A 19,747-nucleotide genomic window follows, 5' to 3' on the forward strand; every position below is an offset into this window, starting at 1 on the left:
AACAGAGACAGTAATAAGGGAAGAGGTAACTGAGGGAAAAAAGAGTCAGTTCCCACTGTGAAAATCAACAATTACTAAAATGATCTACATGAATGTGAACTAATAATGACTTTACAGTTTTTAGTTCTACCTTAGAGTTGTCGTAAAAGTTCAAACTGACAGTTTTTCATAGACTACTACAATTTCACTAAGAGAGCATTTTAACTGGCCAATTATTATACCTTACCAGACACAATTACTCTAATGAGAAAGCAGACAGAAGGCAGATAAAGCTCTGCTCCTCACAGAACAGAAGCTGTGGTGGCAGGGAACTGCTGGCATGTTAGGAGGGGTGTTTGCCCTCTCTTTGACAAAAACAAATTCTAATTTTAGCTTTTATAAACTTCACAGATACATTTTTAGCTATAGGAGAAAACTGTTTTAGCAATTACTGATAACAGCAGTAAAAACATTTGTAATACCGTCTTATGAATGAAATGCATTGAAACAGCCTCAAACACACTAAATACAAACAAAACCTCCTTCTTGAAAGTCTCATCTGAGCTTAAACTTTCAGTTCTTGGAACACCACCTGTGAAGAAACCAATAGGTTTATTTACCTTACATTGCGCATGTGAATCTTACTTGGTATCTCAAATTTTGGGGCCATGCACAGGACTCTTTTGTTCTAACCAGAAAGAAGCTCAGCACCTACAGTGCTGCTTCATAAAAATATATCAAAAGATATCAAATAAAAGAAAGCAATCAAAAGGTTTTGCTTCCGAATATTTACTTTATGTCCACCACTGAGGAGGCAGAGAAAGCCAATAAGCAACTTATTGCAAGTCAGGTGAGGAGAAACATCAGCAGGTTTATCTGATGCCAAGTTGTCCTGGGTTCAGCAGTAGCAGTCATTTTTCCCCTCCTTGGTAGCTGGTGCAGTGCAGTGTTTTGACTTTCGGCTTGGGAACAGAGCTGATAACAATGATGTTTTCGTTTGGCCAAGGACTTTGTGAGCCTCATGCTCTGCCAGGGAGGAGGGGAAGCCAGGAGGAAGCAGAGACAGGACACCTGACCCAAACTGACCAAAGAGGTATTCCATACCACAGCATGTCATGCCCAGGATGGAACTGGGAGTTACCCGGAAGGGCTGGGAGACTGTGGGGTTGGAGGAGATATCGGTCAGAGCTTGGTCGGGCTGGTGGGCGAGTTATCAGTCGGCTGGTGGTGAGGTGTTGTATTCTCTTCCCTTGTTATTTCCTTTATCATTGTTATCATTGGTGGTAGCAGTAGTGATTTGTGTTATACCTTAGTTACTAAACTGTTCTTATCTCAATCCGTGGGAGTTGCATTCTTTTCGATTCTCCTCTCTGTCCCTTCGGGAGTAGGGGGAGAGCAAGAAGGGGGGGAAAGTGAGTGAACAAGCTGTCTGACTGGGTTTAAACCACGACAGTTCTTTTTGGGGCCCAACGTGGGGCACGAAGGGTTGAGATAACGACAGATCTGACCAGATTAATAGTCACTCGTCACAACGCTGATTTATTGGCTCTCAGAGTTGTTCCTCTTGATCTCACAGCTTCAGAATGTTGTAACTTACTTAGAGCCGGTATTTGCTGTGTTAGTGTTTATCAAGTGTGGGGCCTGGGCTAAGGTTCTTGTCTCACTGTGCTTTATGGCAATGGCTTGTAATACGGGGGGGCTCCAGCAGCAGGGCGGGACGGACGTGGCCGTGGACTTGTACCTGGCCGTCCGGCTGCTCTTCACCGGCCTGGCCCTCGCCTCCGTCTTCGTGAGGCCGCGGGGAGCCAAGGGGGAGCGGCCCCGGGAACCGGCGGCTGCTGAAGCGGCCCGGGAGAGCGGCCCCGGGGACCAAGCGGCGGCGGGAGCGGGGCCGGAGGCCGCGAGGGGACGGCTGCGGGTGGAGGAGGTCGGGGCGGTCGAGGAGAGGAAGGAGGCGGCTGCCGAGCAGCGGGAGAAGGCGGCGGAGGGGCCGAGCCCCGCGGAGGAGCCCAGCCCCGCGACCCCGAGAGCATTCCCCGGAAGCCGCCCGCGGAGCCCCAGGAGGATGCAGGAGACCACGCAGCACTTCCCAGCAAGGCAGAGGAGGAAGAGCTGGACTCAGGAAAAGAGAAGCTGGCGGTGGGAGAGCCGGCAAGCACAGCAGCTACACCAGCCCCAGTGACAAGTACAGCAGCATCGTTTGAGAGTTCTGAAGGCTCTGAATGGCCTTTGGGTATCCTTGGGACCTGCCTGCTGATTGTGATGGGGATCAGCATGTTGGCACACACACAGACTGTGTTCTACCCACCACCATTTTGTCTGATCTCAAAAGTTAAGCAGAGTCAGGTTTGGGTCTTGTCTGGGGTTAGACGACAATATAGGGGGACCAAGAGGTTTTCTCCAAGGCTGGACAGTCATGAGTGGCAGGGCGTGTGGGACAGTATGGGCAAGTATCTAGTCCACTGGGCCCCTCCAGTGCTTTGGAAGCATCGGAGATGGAAGGCAGCTGTATGGAGTCCCCAGCAGCAAGCTGCACAAACTGCTTAAGGGGACAGTAAATTATTTTGAGCCTGATGGGCCCATGGCACTTCAGGCCATCAGAGCAGAGATGCCACATAGAGAAGGACTCATGATCAAGGGGTGGACTTAGCAATGGACACTATTGCCCAGGTTATTCACAAGTGTGAACACTGCACACAGTCTCTCCTGTTCTGGAAGACTGTTACAAGAGATGGAGCCTGGCATCATGGACCAGATGGACTCAGCAGCTTTATAGCTACTGGTCCATGCACTTAGATAAGAGTGATGGTATATTGAAAATGTGGGACCTGAGCATGACGTGAATGGTATGGAATACGGGGTGGATAATGTCCTGGGTTCAGCACTAGCAGTCATTTTTCTCCTTGGTAGCTGGTGCAGTGCAGTGTTTTGACTTTCGGCTTGGGAACAGAGCTGATAACAATGATGTTTTCGTTTGGCCAAGGACTTTGTGAGGCTCATGCTCTGCCAGGGAGGAGGGGAAGCCGGGAGGAAGCAGAGACAGGACACCTGACCCAAACTGACCAAAGAGGTATTCCATACCACAGCACATCATGCCCAGGAGGTAACTGGGAGTTAGCCGGAAGGGCTGGGAGACTGTGGGGTTGGAGGAGGTATGGGTCGGTGCTTGGTCAGGCTGGGGGGGGGCACGAGTTATCGTTCGGCTAGTGCTGAGGTGTTGTATTTTCTTCCCTTGTTATTTCCTTTATCATTATTATTATTGGTAGTAGCAGTAGTGCTTTGTGTTATACCTTAGTTACTAAACTGTTCTTATCTCAACCCGTGGGAGTTGCATTCTTTTCGATTCTCCTCTCTGTCTCTCCGGGAGTAGGGGGAGAGCAAGAAGGGGGGGGAAGTGAGTGAACAAGCTGTCTGACTGTGTTTAAACCACGACAAGTTCTTTAAGTCCAACAGTGAACTGCACTGCACATGCACAGCAACCAAGACACAAATTTTCCATTAATCAGCCATATTGTGGGAACAAGACACATTACAACCATCTAGGTTACTATTTACCTGCCTGAATATGCTCAATACAGTTTATCTGATCACCAAAATGATGGTAAAATTATCCTATTCAAGCATATCAAGGTACCGCAGCATGAATTTGATGCAGCACTGCAAAATATACATAATCATAACAACAGTTGGCAAAACAATCAGATCACAGGTATTTAAAAGTGACCACAGTTAGAGAGAGGGTAAAGAACAAACCAAGCACTGTCAGTCTGCAGGCAAGAGAAAAACCTGCTTTACATTGTTCTGCTTTACATTAATGGAAATGCACAGGACTAGAAAAAGTTAGCATCAGATATATTAACAGAACTCCGTGGTTCAACAGTATTTTTAGACCTACGGTTTAACATAAGATCTCTGTGAGTAAATGGAGAATTTACTATGTTTGACTACTCCTAATCAGACTACTAATTTATACAAATTAATCCAGATAAGGTCAATACAGGCAATACTGCACAAAAAAAAAATGAGCACCTGAGTATGCCAGGCAATACTGCCAAAACTTAATATACAATATGGATATATAGATAAATAGAGGGTCACACCACCATCAAGAAACACACAACAAAAACCAACAAACATTTCATATGTTAATCATTTCCCTTAGAAAGTAGGTCTAAATGCTGGCAAGAATATAGGTTGCAGAAGATCCTCCTGAAAAAGCTAGCATATATAAATAGTAATGATGGCTGACATTTTTACACAAAATGAGTAAAAATTCCATGTACCTTGCTAGGGAAAAAAAACAAGAAATAAATCATGCAGCAAGCAGGACATCGGATCAGGCCAGATGTTTATGGGACTAACACTGCGTCACAAAAACACTGGCTTAGATCCAGAGAGACTATTAGAACAGTGTGATCCTAGTAAGACACTCTTGCTAAACTTCAAACCAATTTACTGCAATATATTTCACAGTGAACTTATGGCTAGAATGGAGACCTTAAATTACTAAAATCTCTAAAAGCACAGTGTATTGTACTTAACATGTAGTACTTAGAAATCACCAAACTGCATCATATGAAATAAGTTACTTATAAGTCCAAAATGATGTAAGCTCAAAGGGTTAAATCAGCACAGCTATGAAAAGACGACATACCCTATAAATGGAGGAAAAAATCCTGCAAGTTTGATCCTGTCCTTAAATTATCACATTTTAAAGAATGGCATCCCAAAATACACACCTTGCGGTGCTCTACATCCTACAGCATGCAAGCTGATTAAGCACTGACATCTGCAGAGAAGCTTCTGCTCTCTAAAAGCACTGTTCACCATTGCAAAGTGCAGAGGAAAAACATTTATTTAATAAACCCATTGTGAATATATATATTTTTTCCCTCCCCTTCAAAGAAATCATTCTAAAAAAAAGAAATTACTGTAGTTTAAGTGTCCAACATACCTGCCAAAGTAAATTTTCACAGATAAAAATCCATAAATCTGGCTACCACAACACTGATGATTTCAGGGACAAGCAGACAGAGATAATATACTTACAGGATTAATTCAGCTAACTTCGGGTATGTAAAAACAGTCCTTATGCAAACATAAGTGCTTCTTTCACTCTATTCTTTTTCCACTGCACACGCATTAAAAAAAAACCAAAACAAACCCCAAACCAAAAAAAAAAAAAAAACACCACAGAAGGAAAGCATAAAGAGAGAACTGATTCTGTTCTATTTCTCAATATCCATGAGGTCTCATTAACCAGTTATCAAGCAAAAAGAATAGAAGGACAAAAGTTCAAGAGCCAGCAGCTGGCATCACGGGCACTCTCCATAGCCGAATTCAAAAGAAATGTCAGTTAGAGTGGCAGCAGCTACAGTCAGTGCTGGAAGCTGATGCCTCTGCGGGAAGAGGATGCTGGGAGATTTTCCCAGTCTGTGCTGCAGCCCAATTCTAATCCATCACTCCTAACTGCAAGGAGGAAATGGAGACATGAGTAATGCAAAGCGATTTATATTTAAAGGCAAAAAAGGGAATTACCTTAGTATTTCCTGAGTATGTATTTATATGTATATAATAAGAAAAGATGCTACAAGTAAAGTCAGACAGAAAAGGTATCCTAATGCAACTGCAGTGAAAATAGATCAAACATACAAGAATTGGTAGCAAATAGCACTGAAGAAAACTACCTCATCTTTAATTTTCATTATTTGACAGTACTCAAATCAATATTTTTTTATTGACCCTTTGACATTTTTCCCCAGAAGTCCAAATTTTTAGGTAGAGTCCCACAACCAAAATAAGTGGCACAGAGAGGCAGCTAATAAACAGTTATATTCATGAATATCATGAAGATAAGCAGGAGAAAGTAGGAATCAGAATCAAAACAGCTACAACAGAGATAGCTCCACCCCCTTGCTCTAATCTCTCCAGATGATATGGGAAAGCTCAGCAGGAGAAAAATAAACTCTCCTCCACCATTACCTTTGAAAACTATTCTTAAAAGCTGTACCAGCTGGGCTAATAGTACCTATTCCCAGCTATGTTTCCTGTCTTGAACTGAGATTTACTCACAAAAATGCCTCAGAGAAACACAAATGCCTTTAAAACACAATGCAGGTAACTACAGATTTACCCCTTTCAGATGGGTGCTAAGTAATAAAAGCAGTAATACTTCAATCTATTTAAATGACTGACTTGAAAACACAAGTAAGTATGCAACACACTAGGAAAGAGTTGCACAATATTTACTAAAACACCTGAGGAAAATAAGGGCTATGATCAGGTAAGACTGGCTCTGCAGGACCGAGATGGACAGCTGTAACTTACAGAGAGCAACTTTAAAATGAGGATGTTTCTACCTCTTCCCTGAAACTGTTCCTGATAGTGTTGAAGGAGTTCAGAGACATCAGAGTTCTCCATTACATGATTTGGAAGCAATACTTAAGTGTATTGTCACTTATTATAATATAATATGTTAATAACATTTGGGGCAGGGAGACTCAAAGTGTCAGGTGGAATTTCACCTGACAAATTTATATTTGTGCAATATAAAAACTTGCACAATGTAGCCTGAAGACTTCTATTCAAATATAAACACATAGAAAAATCTTACATCAGAGGCAAAAGGTGTAGTTGCAATAAACACGAAAGAGTTAGTAATGACACAATTATTGTTCACTCAAACCTCCTCAAATTTAAACAGTGTATAATCCAAGTTATAATCCAAGAACTGTCTGGGGTACAGAAAGATTACATCTGGCTGCTGTCACACTACTGCTGTTCCAAAGCCTGAGACTGACAATATGAAGTAGCTATTCTGTCATATTTATGTAGCTATGAAAGTATTATTTAATAGATATAAAAATCACCTTTACTGGACCTTTTTTTCCCTTGACCTTGAAGTCCAAACATAAGAAAATAAAACTTCCATCATTTGGATTGTCATAGCTGTTTCTCGCCATCTTAAGACAATGTCAGAATCCAAGTTCAAAGTTACAGAGACATGCAGTGTTCTGAAAAGTTTCCAGCACCCGGAATTCAAATTTGAATTTAGGACTACTTCCTCAGATGCTCCATTTCATTCACTGACAAAATACACACATGTGCAGGTATAACTGAAATCTTAACTACACTTCTGAGATTACACTGATAACCTGCTCTAACTTCCTTAAACGCTTCTGGCCCTTAATCTATCACCCCAGTAATACCACATAGAGCTGCTTTGGTAGGATCAAGGATTAACAGTATCCAGCTTTGGGTAGGAAAAAGAGAATGCAAAAAAGGAATGATAATATAGCAATGAAATATGCCTCTTTCTGCTGATACTGATAAAGAAAATACTAAGAATTCAGTTATTCATCAAAATCACCTGCCTGCTTTTCTACAGAATTCTAGCTTCCATCTTCTTAATATTTATTTTTATATTTATTTTTTTTAAAACATGTTTAAATGAGAACTCACCATCTTTTCAACGATGCCATAATTCTATGTCTGGTATCAGAAATTTCTATGCAAACAGCGCAACATGAAGACTACCTCTGCATGCGAACTGTTTGTAGCGTCAGATAAACTACTACGTTTCTTCCCAAAGACAACTACAGAGCATCTCCTGTAGACATACAGAAGCAGCTACCACAATACAGCATTCTTACTGTATTTACTGTAATTACTCTAAATGTTGTTTTTCATTTGTAGAAGCTTCTGATAACGGGGTGGTAACTGAAAACACCATCTTGCCTTTACCTCAAGATTGCATGGCAAGCAGTACCATGGAAAAGTGCAATATAACCTGATGGTAACTTATTCCTGTCACATACAGATGACATTTTTAGGAACAGCATGTAAAATGAGATGGGAGAAAATCCAAATACAATTAAAATTTCATAAAAGTTCATAAGAAATTGAGAACTTCAGAGAAAAAAAAATAGAGAAATCAAAATAGCAGTGACAAGGTCTGTACATGCTAGGCATAATATTGTGACAGTTAAAAATTGTTGAGAACTCAAACTTCTTTTAATCATCTTCCTGTAAAACCAAAGAAGAGATAATTTACAAAATTATACTCTGGCAACAGAAAACATGGATCTCTGCATTATACAGAAAGAAATTCTGAATAATCTGGTGAAAAAATAAGATAGCAGAAATATATAGAGGAAAAAAAGTCACAGAAGTTGAGATTTATTCAGTAAGATCAGCACTTAAGTTCACAGTTATTCCACAGTAAGATTGTGATGAAGCATTTTTGCTTCAGCACTGATGAAGAACTAAAGAACACAAATCTGTTCTGCCCATGTATGGTTTCAAACCTGTAGATGTTTGGTAGGTAACAGCCTTACATTATCTTGTGAAACAAACCTGGCCAAAACTCAAAGCAAACAGATGCTCCAGTGAAAATATGAGGAAATATTTGGTTAAAAGTAGCTTTTCACCAGAACTTCTTGGCAGATGCTTCAATTTCCAGAACAGAAAGAACATTTGTCTCCAAATACTCAGTTCCTTTTACAGCAGAATATGCAAATCTTAACCAGTTTTGAGTTAACATAACCATGTAATGGCAAATTTACTTTCACATATAAACATAGAATGGATATATCAAAAGTCATCATCAAGCCAGTACTTTGAAAGCTTAGTAACCCTCTGGCACAGAAAACACTAGGTGAAATGGTGCCTTTGCTATAAGCAAAATGGCAGGCCAATCTATTGTAATACTCTTTCTTTGGCTATAGCACCAGTGAGTAAAGAACTGCATTTACACATGGAACACTGTTTAATCGACCCTCCCTATTTCTACAAAACAATTATTTTGGGCTCATTACAAAAACTGTTTTGGACTTGCTGTGTATACCTACAGTAGCCACCACCAGCAGAAGATCACAAAAGAGTCTAGATAAAGAATCTAATCCATTTAGACTATCTGAGCAAAGAATAATTTCCTCCTGGATCTGCCCTCAGATACAACAGCCAGCACTAGAGATTTAATGAAGGATTTTACCCTATTAAGATAAATCATTGCCCTTTTAACATCTAACCTCCACAACCTGGTATCTACAGTTAGGCAACAATATTTAAGGAATAAACCCAGTTAAAGCCAAATTAGATTAGCAAAACCATTTCCTAGCATTTACATTTCCTAGCACATACAGAGTAATAGTATTCTATGTATTTGACACGAAGAGTTGTGTATGAAATACTATAAAGATGTGGTTCCCAGACATTTTTTCCAAATTCTCTATACCAACAAGTTGACTTGACAGAATTTGAACCAGCTCTGATCTCATAAGCAACACTAAGAACCTTTGTAGACACAACTCTCTATAAAAAGGTGGATTTTAGTAAAAGTCAGTTGGGTATAACAAAAATGCAATAACCCACTCAAACAAATGCCAGGTATATCATCACAGAGCTAAAACAATGCCTGTTTCTTATGCAAAATAAAAGACATTGAAACATTGATACATATGAAAATTTTAAGACAAATATTATCAACAGCAGAATTAAAAAATAAAATCAGACACAGCTTCCCAAAAGGTTGAACCTCTGATAATTCATTGTTTCAGTGTAGTAATGTTTCAAAATTTCTACTACTATATTATCAGTAAAAGAAACTACCATTAATTCTAGATGGGAAAAGGTCAGGCATTAGATCAGGAATAGGCTTCCTCTCAGGTAAACTTCCAGTGTCATTTGAAAACTCCAACCAAAGAGTTTCAAGAAAGGTAAGACTGAAGACTTCCACAAAATGTTCCAAGGCTTTTTACAGTTCTTTAGGCACTTTTTTCTTAGTCTAATGAAGTGAAGAATCCTACCCAGATATAAAAGAATACACATATTTCTATATAATTCCTGTAACTAGCAAAGTTGCTAATTGTCAAAACTCAAAGCAAGTCAGCAGCAGCAAATATTCCAGCTGAGATATCCCATTCCTATTGCTCAAAGATTCACAGACTGAACTGCCCCTCTATTTTCAAAAGAAACAACATACACAATTATGCCAACTGCCCACTCATGTCTCATCATGCTCTTAATACTGGCAAGCTTCAATCAGCCAAATTTGACAGAGAGGCAGTGGACTCAAGAAGTAGTAAAAGAAATATCTAGATAGTGCAGAAATACCTACTGCGTACTTACTGCAGGAAAGGCTACAGTGTAATATTTAGCTTTCTCTTTGTTGGCTTGCTGAAAAAAGCAAGCTACCTCTTGACCATGCAGGAGTTAAGGAGGATGCAGATGCAGCTAGATGAAAGGAGAGGTAAGTAGGTCATGAGGACATGATGGTCTTGCATGATGAATGTGTGATCCAGTTTTTCCACTAACACTGAGCTATTGTTTTTTTACCTCGCAAAATCATCTAGAGCTGTCAGTATACAACTAACAGTTACTAAATCTTCTATTTTTAATTCTTTGCAGCTTCCACATTCATTGACAAATATTTCATCACATCTATCAACCTAATTACACTTTTATTTCCCAACTCCTGGGGACCTTAACTGTTCTAGAAAATGTGAGTAGCATCAATGCATATAAAAGTATACTTCCCTAGAACAGCGTGCATGCCGTATTTTGTCGCTGTTTAAATAGCTTTAATAAAAAACATACAAATTCTTAAAAACTCTACTTACATGGGGATATTTTCATAGGCATCTTCAAAGTTTTCCTGCAAAAGAAAAAAAAAACAAAACAAAACTCTTTCAATCAAAGGTACATTTGTTTTGGAACTCTTTCTGTGACACAGCAGAAAGTTACCATTACCAGATGGCACTTAATTCTGCAACATACAGTAATAATCAGAATATTCAATCTGTTGACTTTTTGTAATGCTTTCAGCGCAAATTATTACTGAAACAGTAATACCCTTCCTGTACCTACTAAATCAGACTACAGTTAAGTTAAACCAAAGACCTCTTCCTTTTCAGGCTTAAAAACTTTCACCATGTACATCAAAGAAGGCAATCAATAGAGATTTATGCCTCAGGAATATGTACAGCACACCTGATGTATCCAGGATGCTCTAGCTGACCAGGATACCCATAAACAAACAAACAAAAGAAAAAGGTAAAAAAAAAAGTGTTCTAAGCATACAGCCAAAATGCAAGTTGACCATACTCTGGTCATATAGTAGGTTCAGGATGCATTACAGATCAAGTGCAAATTCAGCCAGCTCACACACTAGTAGCCGTTAATGAATAGCTTGGTCCACACATTCAGAGGATGTCTCTCTCCACCTAGATTCAAGCCTTTTTCCACCTAGGTTGAATTTCAAATTAAAATAAAGGAAGAGACACACAAACATGAAAATGGTCAGAATGGTTCAGTTCACTGGTCATCAACTGCTGTATTCAGTTTCCAAGACTGATCTGTACAAGTGTGTGGCACAGAACACAGCAAACAGCCCTCCATCCTACATCCTTCCCACTCCACACCTGCCAGGGTTTGGCAGCTTGGGGAATTCCACACCCTGAGGTGCTTGATGTACTTGTTCACCTGGTGATTTGCAGTTGATGTCTGTTCCAAGTACCAGTCCAGTCTACCCTTTCCCATGTAGACTTTTTTTAATTCATGAAGTCATAACCTTAGTAAGGAATTTCCCAAGTCTGACACCCATTTTGTATAAAATAATGATTTCTATTCAAACCTTGCTCCCACTACTGTTAACAGTCCTTAGTTTTTAACCTGAAAAGACGGTGAAGAATCAATTCCTACCTGCTCTTTTGTTGACACTTACAATTTTGAAAACCTTTGTTATCTCATCCAAATCTTTTCCAAACCAAAGACTGATACCTTACCTTTACTTACAGAAAGTATTTCCTACTTATGACTGTCCTTTCAGCTCTTTTGGTCAGAAAAACAGGAAGCTTGATGGAGTAGACTGTTATGATTTTTTTCACATATCCCAGGAATAACAATGACTTGATGTGGCAAGGAGTAAGAAAAATACCTGGCAAATACTGTGCGAGATGCTCATGTAACCACTGACACTAATGAAAGAAACAACTTAAGTGCCTTACACCAAGGCTGTCCACTCAGTTAAGACAATGGACACTCAGAACATTGTTATACTCACTGGCATTGAGGTGGAGGATTAGTATTTTAGTGGTATTTACCTTAAGCATGATAACATGAGTTTGAAGCTAGCATTCAGTAACACTTCAGAAAACAGACATATGCTTCCTGAAGAGCGAGATCTCGGCAAAATCACAGGACAAATTCAGCAATAAACTATGTGACTGAGATACATCCTCTAGAAAAAGATTACTTGCATTTTTAATGGAGGAAAAATCTCCATTCAGAAGAAAAAACAAACTGTTGGAAAAGGAAGGACTTTTATCATCCCTCACAGATAGAATATGCTACTACATCAGTTCTGAACCACTGCAATTGCATATTCTTCACTGCCTGCAGCTGCCACATATAAATGTATTTAAAGAAATGCTATTAATAGACTGTCCAAATGCTCTCTTTAAACTAAGTTTACCAGTCAACAATACTACAGTACAAGAACAAGACCTACTGTAAAGTAATTAACTAGGTAGTCAACTTCGATCAGACTCCATTATATTGTTTTCTTCTGAGGAGAGCTGAACTGAGTTTCAAAAAGCTGAACAGAAACCAACAGGAACAACCTGATACCCATGTCTCACCCTAGACACTAATCTGAGTCTTCTAATGAAGTGCTTCTCTGAAGACTGTTTCCTCCTTGAGCCACTTCTAGAGACAAGAGAAGAAATTCAGCAAAATAAATAAAAACAGAGCATCCCGACATGTAGGAAGTCAAGGAAGAGGGCCAGGAGACCTGCGTGGCTAAATAGGGAATTGCTGGGTATGCTCAAGTGGAAGAGGAGAGTTTACAGGTCATGGAAGGAGGGGCTGGCCACTTGGGAAGAATATAAGGCTGCTGCTAGAGGATGTAGGAAGGCAGCTAGGATGACTAAGGCCTCCTTAGAATTAAACCTGGCGAGAAGGGTCAAGGACAGCAAAAAGAGCTTTTTCAAATACATGGCAGACAAAACGAACACCAGAGGCAATGTAGGCCCACTGATGAACGGGATGGGTGCCCTGGTGACAGAAGATACAGAGATGGCAGAGTTACTGAATGCCTTCTTTGTCTACTCTGCTGCAGGCAGTCCTGAAGAGCCCTGTACCCCTGAGACCTTAGATGAAGTCAGGTCGAAGGAGCGGTTTGCCTTAGTTGACGAGGAATGGGTTAGAGACCAGTTGAGCAATCTGGACATCCATAAATCCATGGGTCCAGATGGGATGCACCCGCGGGTGCTGAGGGAACTGGCGGAAGTCATTGCTAGACCACTCTCCATCATCTTTACCAAGTCTTGGGAAACGGGAGAGGTGCCTGAGGACTGGAGGAAAGCAAATGTCACTCCAGTCTTCAAAAAGGGCAAGAAGGAGGACCCGGGTAACTATAGACCGGTCAGCCTCACCTCCATCCCTGGGAAAGTGATGGAACACCTTATCCTTGGTGCCATCTTAAGGCATATCAAGGATAAGAGGGTTATCAGGGGCAGTCAGCATGGCTTCACCAAGGGGAAATCATGCTTGACCAATCTCTTAGCCTTTTATGAGGAAATAACACAGTGGATGGATGATGGCAGAGCGGTGGATGTGGTCTACCTTGACTTCAGCAAAGCATTTGACACAGTCTCCCACAGCATCCTCACAGATAAATTGAGGAAGTGTGGTCTGGATGATCAGGTAGTGAGGTGGACTGCGAACTGGCTGAAGGAGAGAAGCCAGAGAGTTGTAGTCTATGGGGCGGAGTCTAGTTGGAGGCCTGTAACTAGTGGAGTGCCTTAAGGGTCAGTACTGGGACTGGTATTATTTAATATATTCATCAATGATTTAGATGTGGGAATTGAGTGTACTATCAGCAAGTTTGCTGATGACACTAAGCTGGGAGTAGCGGCTGACACGCCAGAAGGCTGTGCTGCCATCCAGCGAGACCTGGACAGGCTGGAGAGTTGGGCAGGGAATAACTTGATGAAATAGAACAAGGGAAAGTGTAGAGTCCTGCATCTGGGCAGGAACAACCCCAGGTTCCAGTATAGGTTGGGGAACGACCTGTTAGAGAGCAGTGTAGGGGAGAGGGACCTGGGGGTCCTAGTGGACGACAGGATGACCATGAGCCAACACTGTGCCCTTGTGGCTAAGAAGGCCAATGGCACCCTGGGGTGTATTAGAAGGGGGTGGTTAGTAGGTCGAGAGAGGTCCTCCTTCCCTCTACTCTGCCCTGGTGAGACCACATCTGGAATATTGTGTCCAGTTCTGGGCCCCTCAGTTCAAGAAGGACAGGGAGCTGCTGGAGAGAGTCCAGCGCAGGGCAACTAAGATGATTAAGGGAGTGGAGCATCTCCCTTATGAGGAAAGACTGAAGGAGCTGGGTCTCTATGGTTTAGAGGAGACTAAGGGGTGACCTTATAAGTGTCTATAAATATATAAACGGGGAGTGTCACGAGGATGGAGCCAGGCTCTACTCAGTGGCAAACAATGATAGGACAAGGGGTAATGGGTACAAACTGGAACACAAGAGGTTCCACTTAAACTTGAGAAGAAACTTCTTCTCAGTGAGGGTGACGGAACACTGGAACAGGCTGCCCAGGGAGGTTGTGGAGTCTCATTCCCTGGAGACATTCAAATCCCACCTGGACACATTCCTGTGTAACATTATCTAGATGTTCCTGCTCCGGCAGGGGGATTGGACTAGATGATCTTTTGAGGTCCCCTCCAACCTCTAGCATACTGTGATACTGTGAAAACACCCTGACAGCTTTTTGACACAACTCCATTTTAACTAACAGAACAAACTTGACAAGCAAAAGTCAAGGTACTTTTAACTGTCAGGTACTTGTAAAGAAATGTTAACAATCAGAAGTTTACACTCTTACAAACCTGAAAGCAGCAGCTATGTGCAAGAATGGGAAAGAATATGAAATCTGTCTAGATAAGGATCTGATAGCTCCTGTGCCTGGCTCCTACTGACTTTTGTTCCATGCTATTCACAATGGTCTAATGTATGTCTAAACATGTAAAAGGACAAAGTGCAACCTTGGTGTTTATTTCCACATACCAAAGCACAAGGAATAATCACAGCCTCTCAACAGATTAAAGGAACCTAAAACGAAGATCACTGAAGGCAACATCTTGTATGCTTAACAAAACAAAACAACAAAAAAAAAAACACAAACCGAAACAAACAAAAAACCAAACACACACACAAAAAAAAACCACACACCCACACCAGACAAAAAAAGCACAATTCTTCAGTTTTTCTGAAGTTCCCTGTGCCTTCCCATTCCCACTGCATGCAAAACAGGTATTAGAAGTCATCCAGTTTGACATCTTCTTCTCCTTTCCTTTACTGCCTCACACAAGTTTATAGTTGGCTCTACAGACCCTCACAGATTCCCTCCATATTGAAGAAAGCTGAAGGCACTATGTGAGAAGCACAGCCACTTTCTACTCTATTCCATGCCTATTAGAGCAAAAAAGTCACATTGTCCTAAAGTGTAAAGGAAAGGACTGCAACAAAAGTACCAGAAAAGCTCCTCCTACATCAAGTTCTGGGATTCATCATGTTCCTACCAAGATACAAAAGGTTTCAGAAGAACTCAGAAGATACTAACTTTTCTCCAGTAGTCTGTTAAAATTTACCTGTAAACTAAGCCTATTTGAGAAAAAAAAAATTAAGAGTGAGGGGTTACATAAAATACAGAATGTTGTGAACGGTTCAAGCTTTATACAATATACAAACGTGTACTGGTCCAGCTGTATATTATCTACATAATATATATTATATCAATTAGAAATAAAGTGATTGATAACGTTACCCATTCCTCAGAGTACAGAAGCAGCCCAAAACTAAACATGGACAGACATATTCTTGCACATTTGGTTAGAGCCTAGCAAAGTTTCCATCTACAGTTGCTCATCCCAACACTGCAGCTCCCACCTGATATAGATGAAATGACATAACCAAGTTCCAGAGATGCTTGCTTGTTTCAGTCTACAGCAAAGAAGATTACTTAATTCAAGCTACATAGTTTTACTTAGTACTCATGACAAGCTGCACACAAACTCCTTCAAGCCCAAAGTTGCGTGTAACCTGATCAGCTCTTTTGTAACCTCTACACTTCAGCGGTGTTAGCATAGGAATGCAATTTCCTTTATTTACATGGCTGGAGAGACTTCACAGAGAGCAAGTTTAATAGAGTCCTTCTTTCATTTCCTTTACCTGACCTGGGTCCATCCTGCACCAATTCCCAAAGGTCTTGCTCCATCATGCCCTTGTTACAACAGCCACACACATTCAGCAGAAATCTTCACGGAAATACAAACTGCAAAAAGGGCAACACAGCCTTCCCCCCCCCCCCCAACCCGATATTCCACTCAGAAAAAGAATTAACAGCCATGTTTAACAGCCATGTTTAAAACAACCATGTCTCTCAGTACATAATGCCAGCTAATGCTGCTATCCAGATTTTTATTGTACCTTTTCCAGAGAAACACATCAATCCAAGAATTTTAAAAGCATGATCGTAAGTAAAGCTGCCACTAGATGGCATGGCATAAACTGATTCAGACTTTTCCACAAAGTTGGGGAAAAAACACTGGCATAGGATTTGACTAAATAAAGCTGTCATAAAATTATTTCTCTTGAATTACATTAGCTTAATTTTTTTAACTCTTGTACATTGTACAATAAAAAGATTTCACGTCTTTTCAATGCCTCATTTTCAAAACGTGAGCAGGTTTAAAAAGAACTAAGCTTACGCAACTTAAAGATACTCATGTTTTGCAAATCCAGGAAAGTCAAAGACAGACACTTCTGTGGAGACACTTACAGTGTATTAATGCAGAAAAATTGACCAGAGTTCCTGTACTCTTTAGCACTGAGAGCAGAAACCATTTGAAGATCACAATTCACCTATAAAGCCTCTTGAAAAACAACACGTGAGTTGACACCCTTAAACTACCATAGGCCATTTATCAGTGACTGTACTTTTGTTCTAATAAACTCATAGAAAGTGGAAACAATTGCAGCTTGATTATGACAGAAATCATAGCATCAAAAGTGAACTCTCCTTTCTTCCACATTCATTGTAAGTCATTTAAGTAACTTCGAAAAGAGTTACATCCTGTAACTCTTTGTAAATCACTACCTTAAGTTAAGTAATTATTTTGTCAAACTAAGTGTTCAAACACTGGTTCTTTTCCAAGTGATGTAGGCAAACATGGACAATCTAAACTACCCCTTTGAAATCCAGATTTATGACAAGGTAGGGTTAACAAGTTATTAACCACCTAGATACTCTCAACTGAGCTGGCAAATGAAGTTGTGAAGCCGCTGGCCATCATATTTGAGAAACTGTGGCAGTCATGGGAAGTTCCCGACGACTGGAAAAAGGGAAATATAACCCCCATTTTCAAGAAGGGGAAAATGGATGACCCAGGGAATTACAGACCAGTCAGTCTCACCTCTGTGCCTGGCAAAATCTTGGAGCAGATTCTCCTGGAAGGCATGCTAAGGCACATTAAAATCAACAAGGTGCTTGGTGGCAGCCAGCATGGCTTCACTAAGGGGAAATCCTGCCTGACCAATTTGGTGGCCTTCTATGATGGGGCTACAGAACTGATGGACAGGGCTAGAGCAGTTGATGTCATCTACCTGGACTTGTGCAAAGCATTCGACACCGTCCCACACGACATCCTTGTCTCTAAATTGAAGAAACATCAATTTGATGGATGGACCACTCAGTGGATAAAGAACTGGCTGGATGGCCACATGCAAAGAGTTGTGGTCAATGGCTCAATGTCTGGCTGGAGACCTGTAACGAGTGGTGTCCCTCAGGGATCGGTGTTGGGACCAGTCTTGTTTAACATCTTCGTCGCTGACATGGACAGTGGGATTGAGTGTGCCCTCAGCAAGTTTGCCGATGACATCAAGCTGTGTGGTTCGGTTGATACCCTGGAGGGAAGGAATGCCATCCAGAGGGACCTTGACACACTTGTGAGGTGGGCTGATGCCAACCTCATGAAGTTTAACCATGCCAAGTGCAAGATCCTACACCTGGGTCGGAGAAATCCCAGGCACAGCTACAGGCTGGGGAGAGAAGAGATTCAGAGCAGCCCTGTGGAGAAGGACTTGGGGGTGCTGGTCGATGAGAAAATGAACATGAGCCGGCTTCAGTGTGCGCTTGCAGCCCAGAAAGCCAACCGTATCCTGGGCTGCATTAAAAGGAGCGTGACCAGCAGCTCGAAGGAGGTGATCCTGCCCCTCTACTCTGCTCTTGTGAGACCTCACCTGGAGTATTGTGTGCAGTTCTGGTGTCCTCAACATAAAAAGGACATGGAACTGTTGGAACAAGTCCAGAGAAGGGCCACGAGGATGATCAATGGACTGGAGCACCTCCCGTATGAAGACAGGCTGAGGAAGTTGGAGCTGTTCAGCCTGGAGAAGAGAAGGCTGCATGGAGACCTCATAGCAGCCTTCCAGTATCTGAAGGGGGCCTATAGGGATGCTGGAGAGGGACTCTTCATTAGGGACTGTAGTGATAGGACAAGGGGTAATGGGTTAAAACTTAAACAGGGGAAGTTTAGGTTGGATATAAGAAGGAAATTCTTTCCTGTTAGGGTGGTGAGGCACTGGAATGGGTTGCCCAGGGAGGTTGTGAATGCTCCATCCCTGGCAGTGTTCAAGGCCAGGTTGGACGAGGCCTTGGGTGATATGATTTAGCATTGGGTGTCTCTGCCCACGGCAGGGGGTTAGAACTAGATGATCTTAAGGTCCTTTCCAACCCTAACGATTCTATGATTCTATGATAACAACATAACTTCAGAAAACTAAGTCCAATAGTATCTACGAACACTAGCCGTGATTGGAATTTCATACTAAATAATGGAGGGAATTGGGGGAAAAAAAAAAGGGGGGGGGGGGGAAGAAAGGGGAAAAAGAGACATATAATCTCAAAAATATCAACACAAGTGTGCACACTGATTCAACGGGCAAATGAGACTACAAAATACAATGGTGTAATGATACTAGCCAGAATTAAATGTGGTTGCTATACTGCATTTACCTGCCTAATCACAGCTTTATTTTATTGGGCCTAAATACAGCATAGTTTTAAGGAAAGTTCTGAAGAACCATAAACTTAACTCCTCTCCCTGGAAAACCCTCATACTAAGATGTTACAAAGCATGGGAATCTATGAAGACGTTTATATATTTAGCAAGCAAACACACTTTGAGATGCTTTTAGTGCTGGTGGTTTTGATCAAATTTTTAGGCAAGCATGGGTACATCTAACAATTTTTGCCCTCTCTTGCCTTCTGTAATTTAGCCCAACACCACTCCTTCCCCTTAAAAAAAAAAAACCATGCTAGGTCGAAACAATGCACAGCAAACCCAGCCTCTGTCAACAGCCATGCTGCCCTGCATACTTCATGCCTATACCTGCCTGAGGGCAGCACAGCTCCCAGTTTGGAAGTCAGTGGCTGGATTCTACATTAACAGAAAGAGGCTTCTCTGAGAGGTCTAAAATTTCTCAACCTAACAGGAAGGATAACACACCTTGCACTGCATTTATACAACAATTACCATTCTGTACAGGGGTTCGTCTCACAGGAATTTATGGATTTTAAACAAAATGTATCTGACAAGCTCAGAAGCACCCTTCTGAAATTACGGGACATGGACCCTATTCCCTCTGGCTAAATCTGTCCAGACCCACGGAAAGAGCGATAGTATATCCACTGCACAT

General features: G+C 41.4%; 1 protein-coding gene across 3 annotated transcripts in view; it reads right to left on the reverse strand.

Annotated features, from left to right (window-relative positions):
* Positions 1-19,747, reverse strand: part of TTC39B (tetratricopeptide repeat domain 39B) — a 68,220-nt gene that overhangs the window by 29,919 nt on the left and 18,554 nt on the right. For 2 of the 3 annotated variants that reach the window (XM_057406282.1, XM_057406285.1), the window contains exon 2: positions 10,599-10,633. In XM_057406282.1, coding sequence (XP_057262265.1) covers positions 10,599-10,633 — 35 coding nt within the window. Of the gene's footprint in view, positions 1-5,028; positions 5,123-10,598; positions 10,634-19,747 lie in introns of those variants that run through there. The other variant, XM_057406284.1, reaches the window with a different exon arrangement.

This window comes from Pezoporus wallicus, unplaced genomic scaffold, assembly GCF_028554395.1.
Source record: "Pezoporus wallicus isolate ANWC-B61680 ecotype Strahan unplaced genomic scaffold, APGP_CSIRO_Pwel_v1 contig_2132, whole genome shotgun sequence".
Classification (NCBI taxonomy): Eukaryota; Metazoa; Chordata; class Aves; order Psittaciformes; family Psittacidae; genus Pezoporus; species Pezoporus wallicus.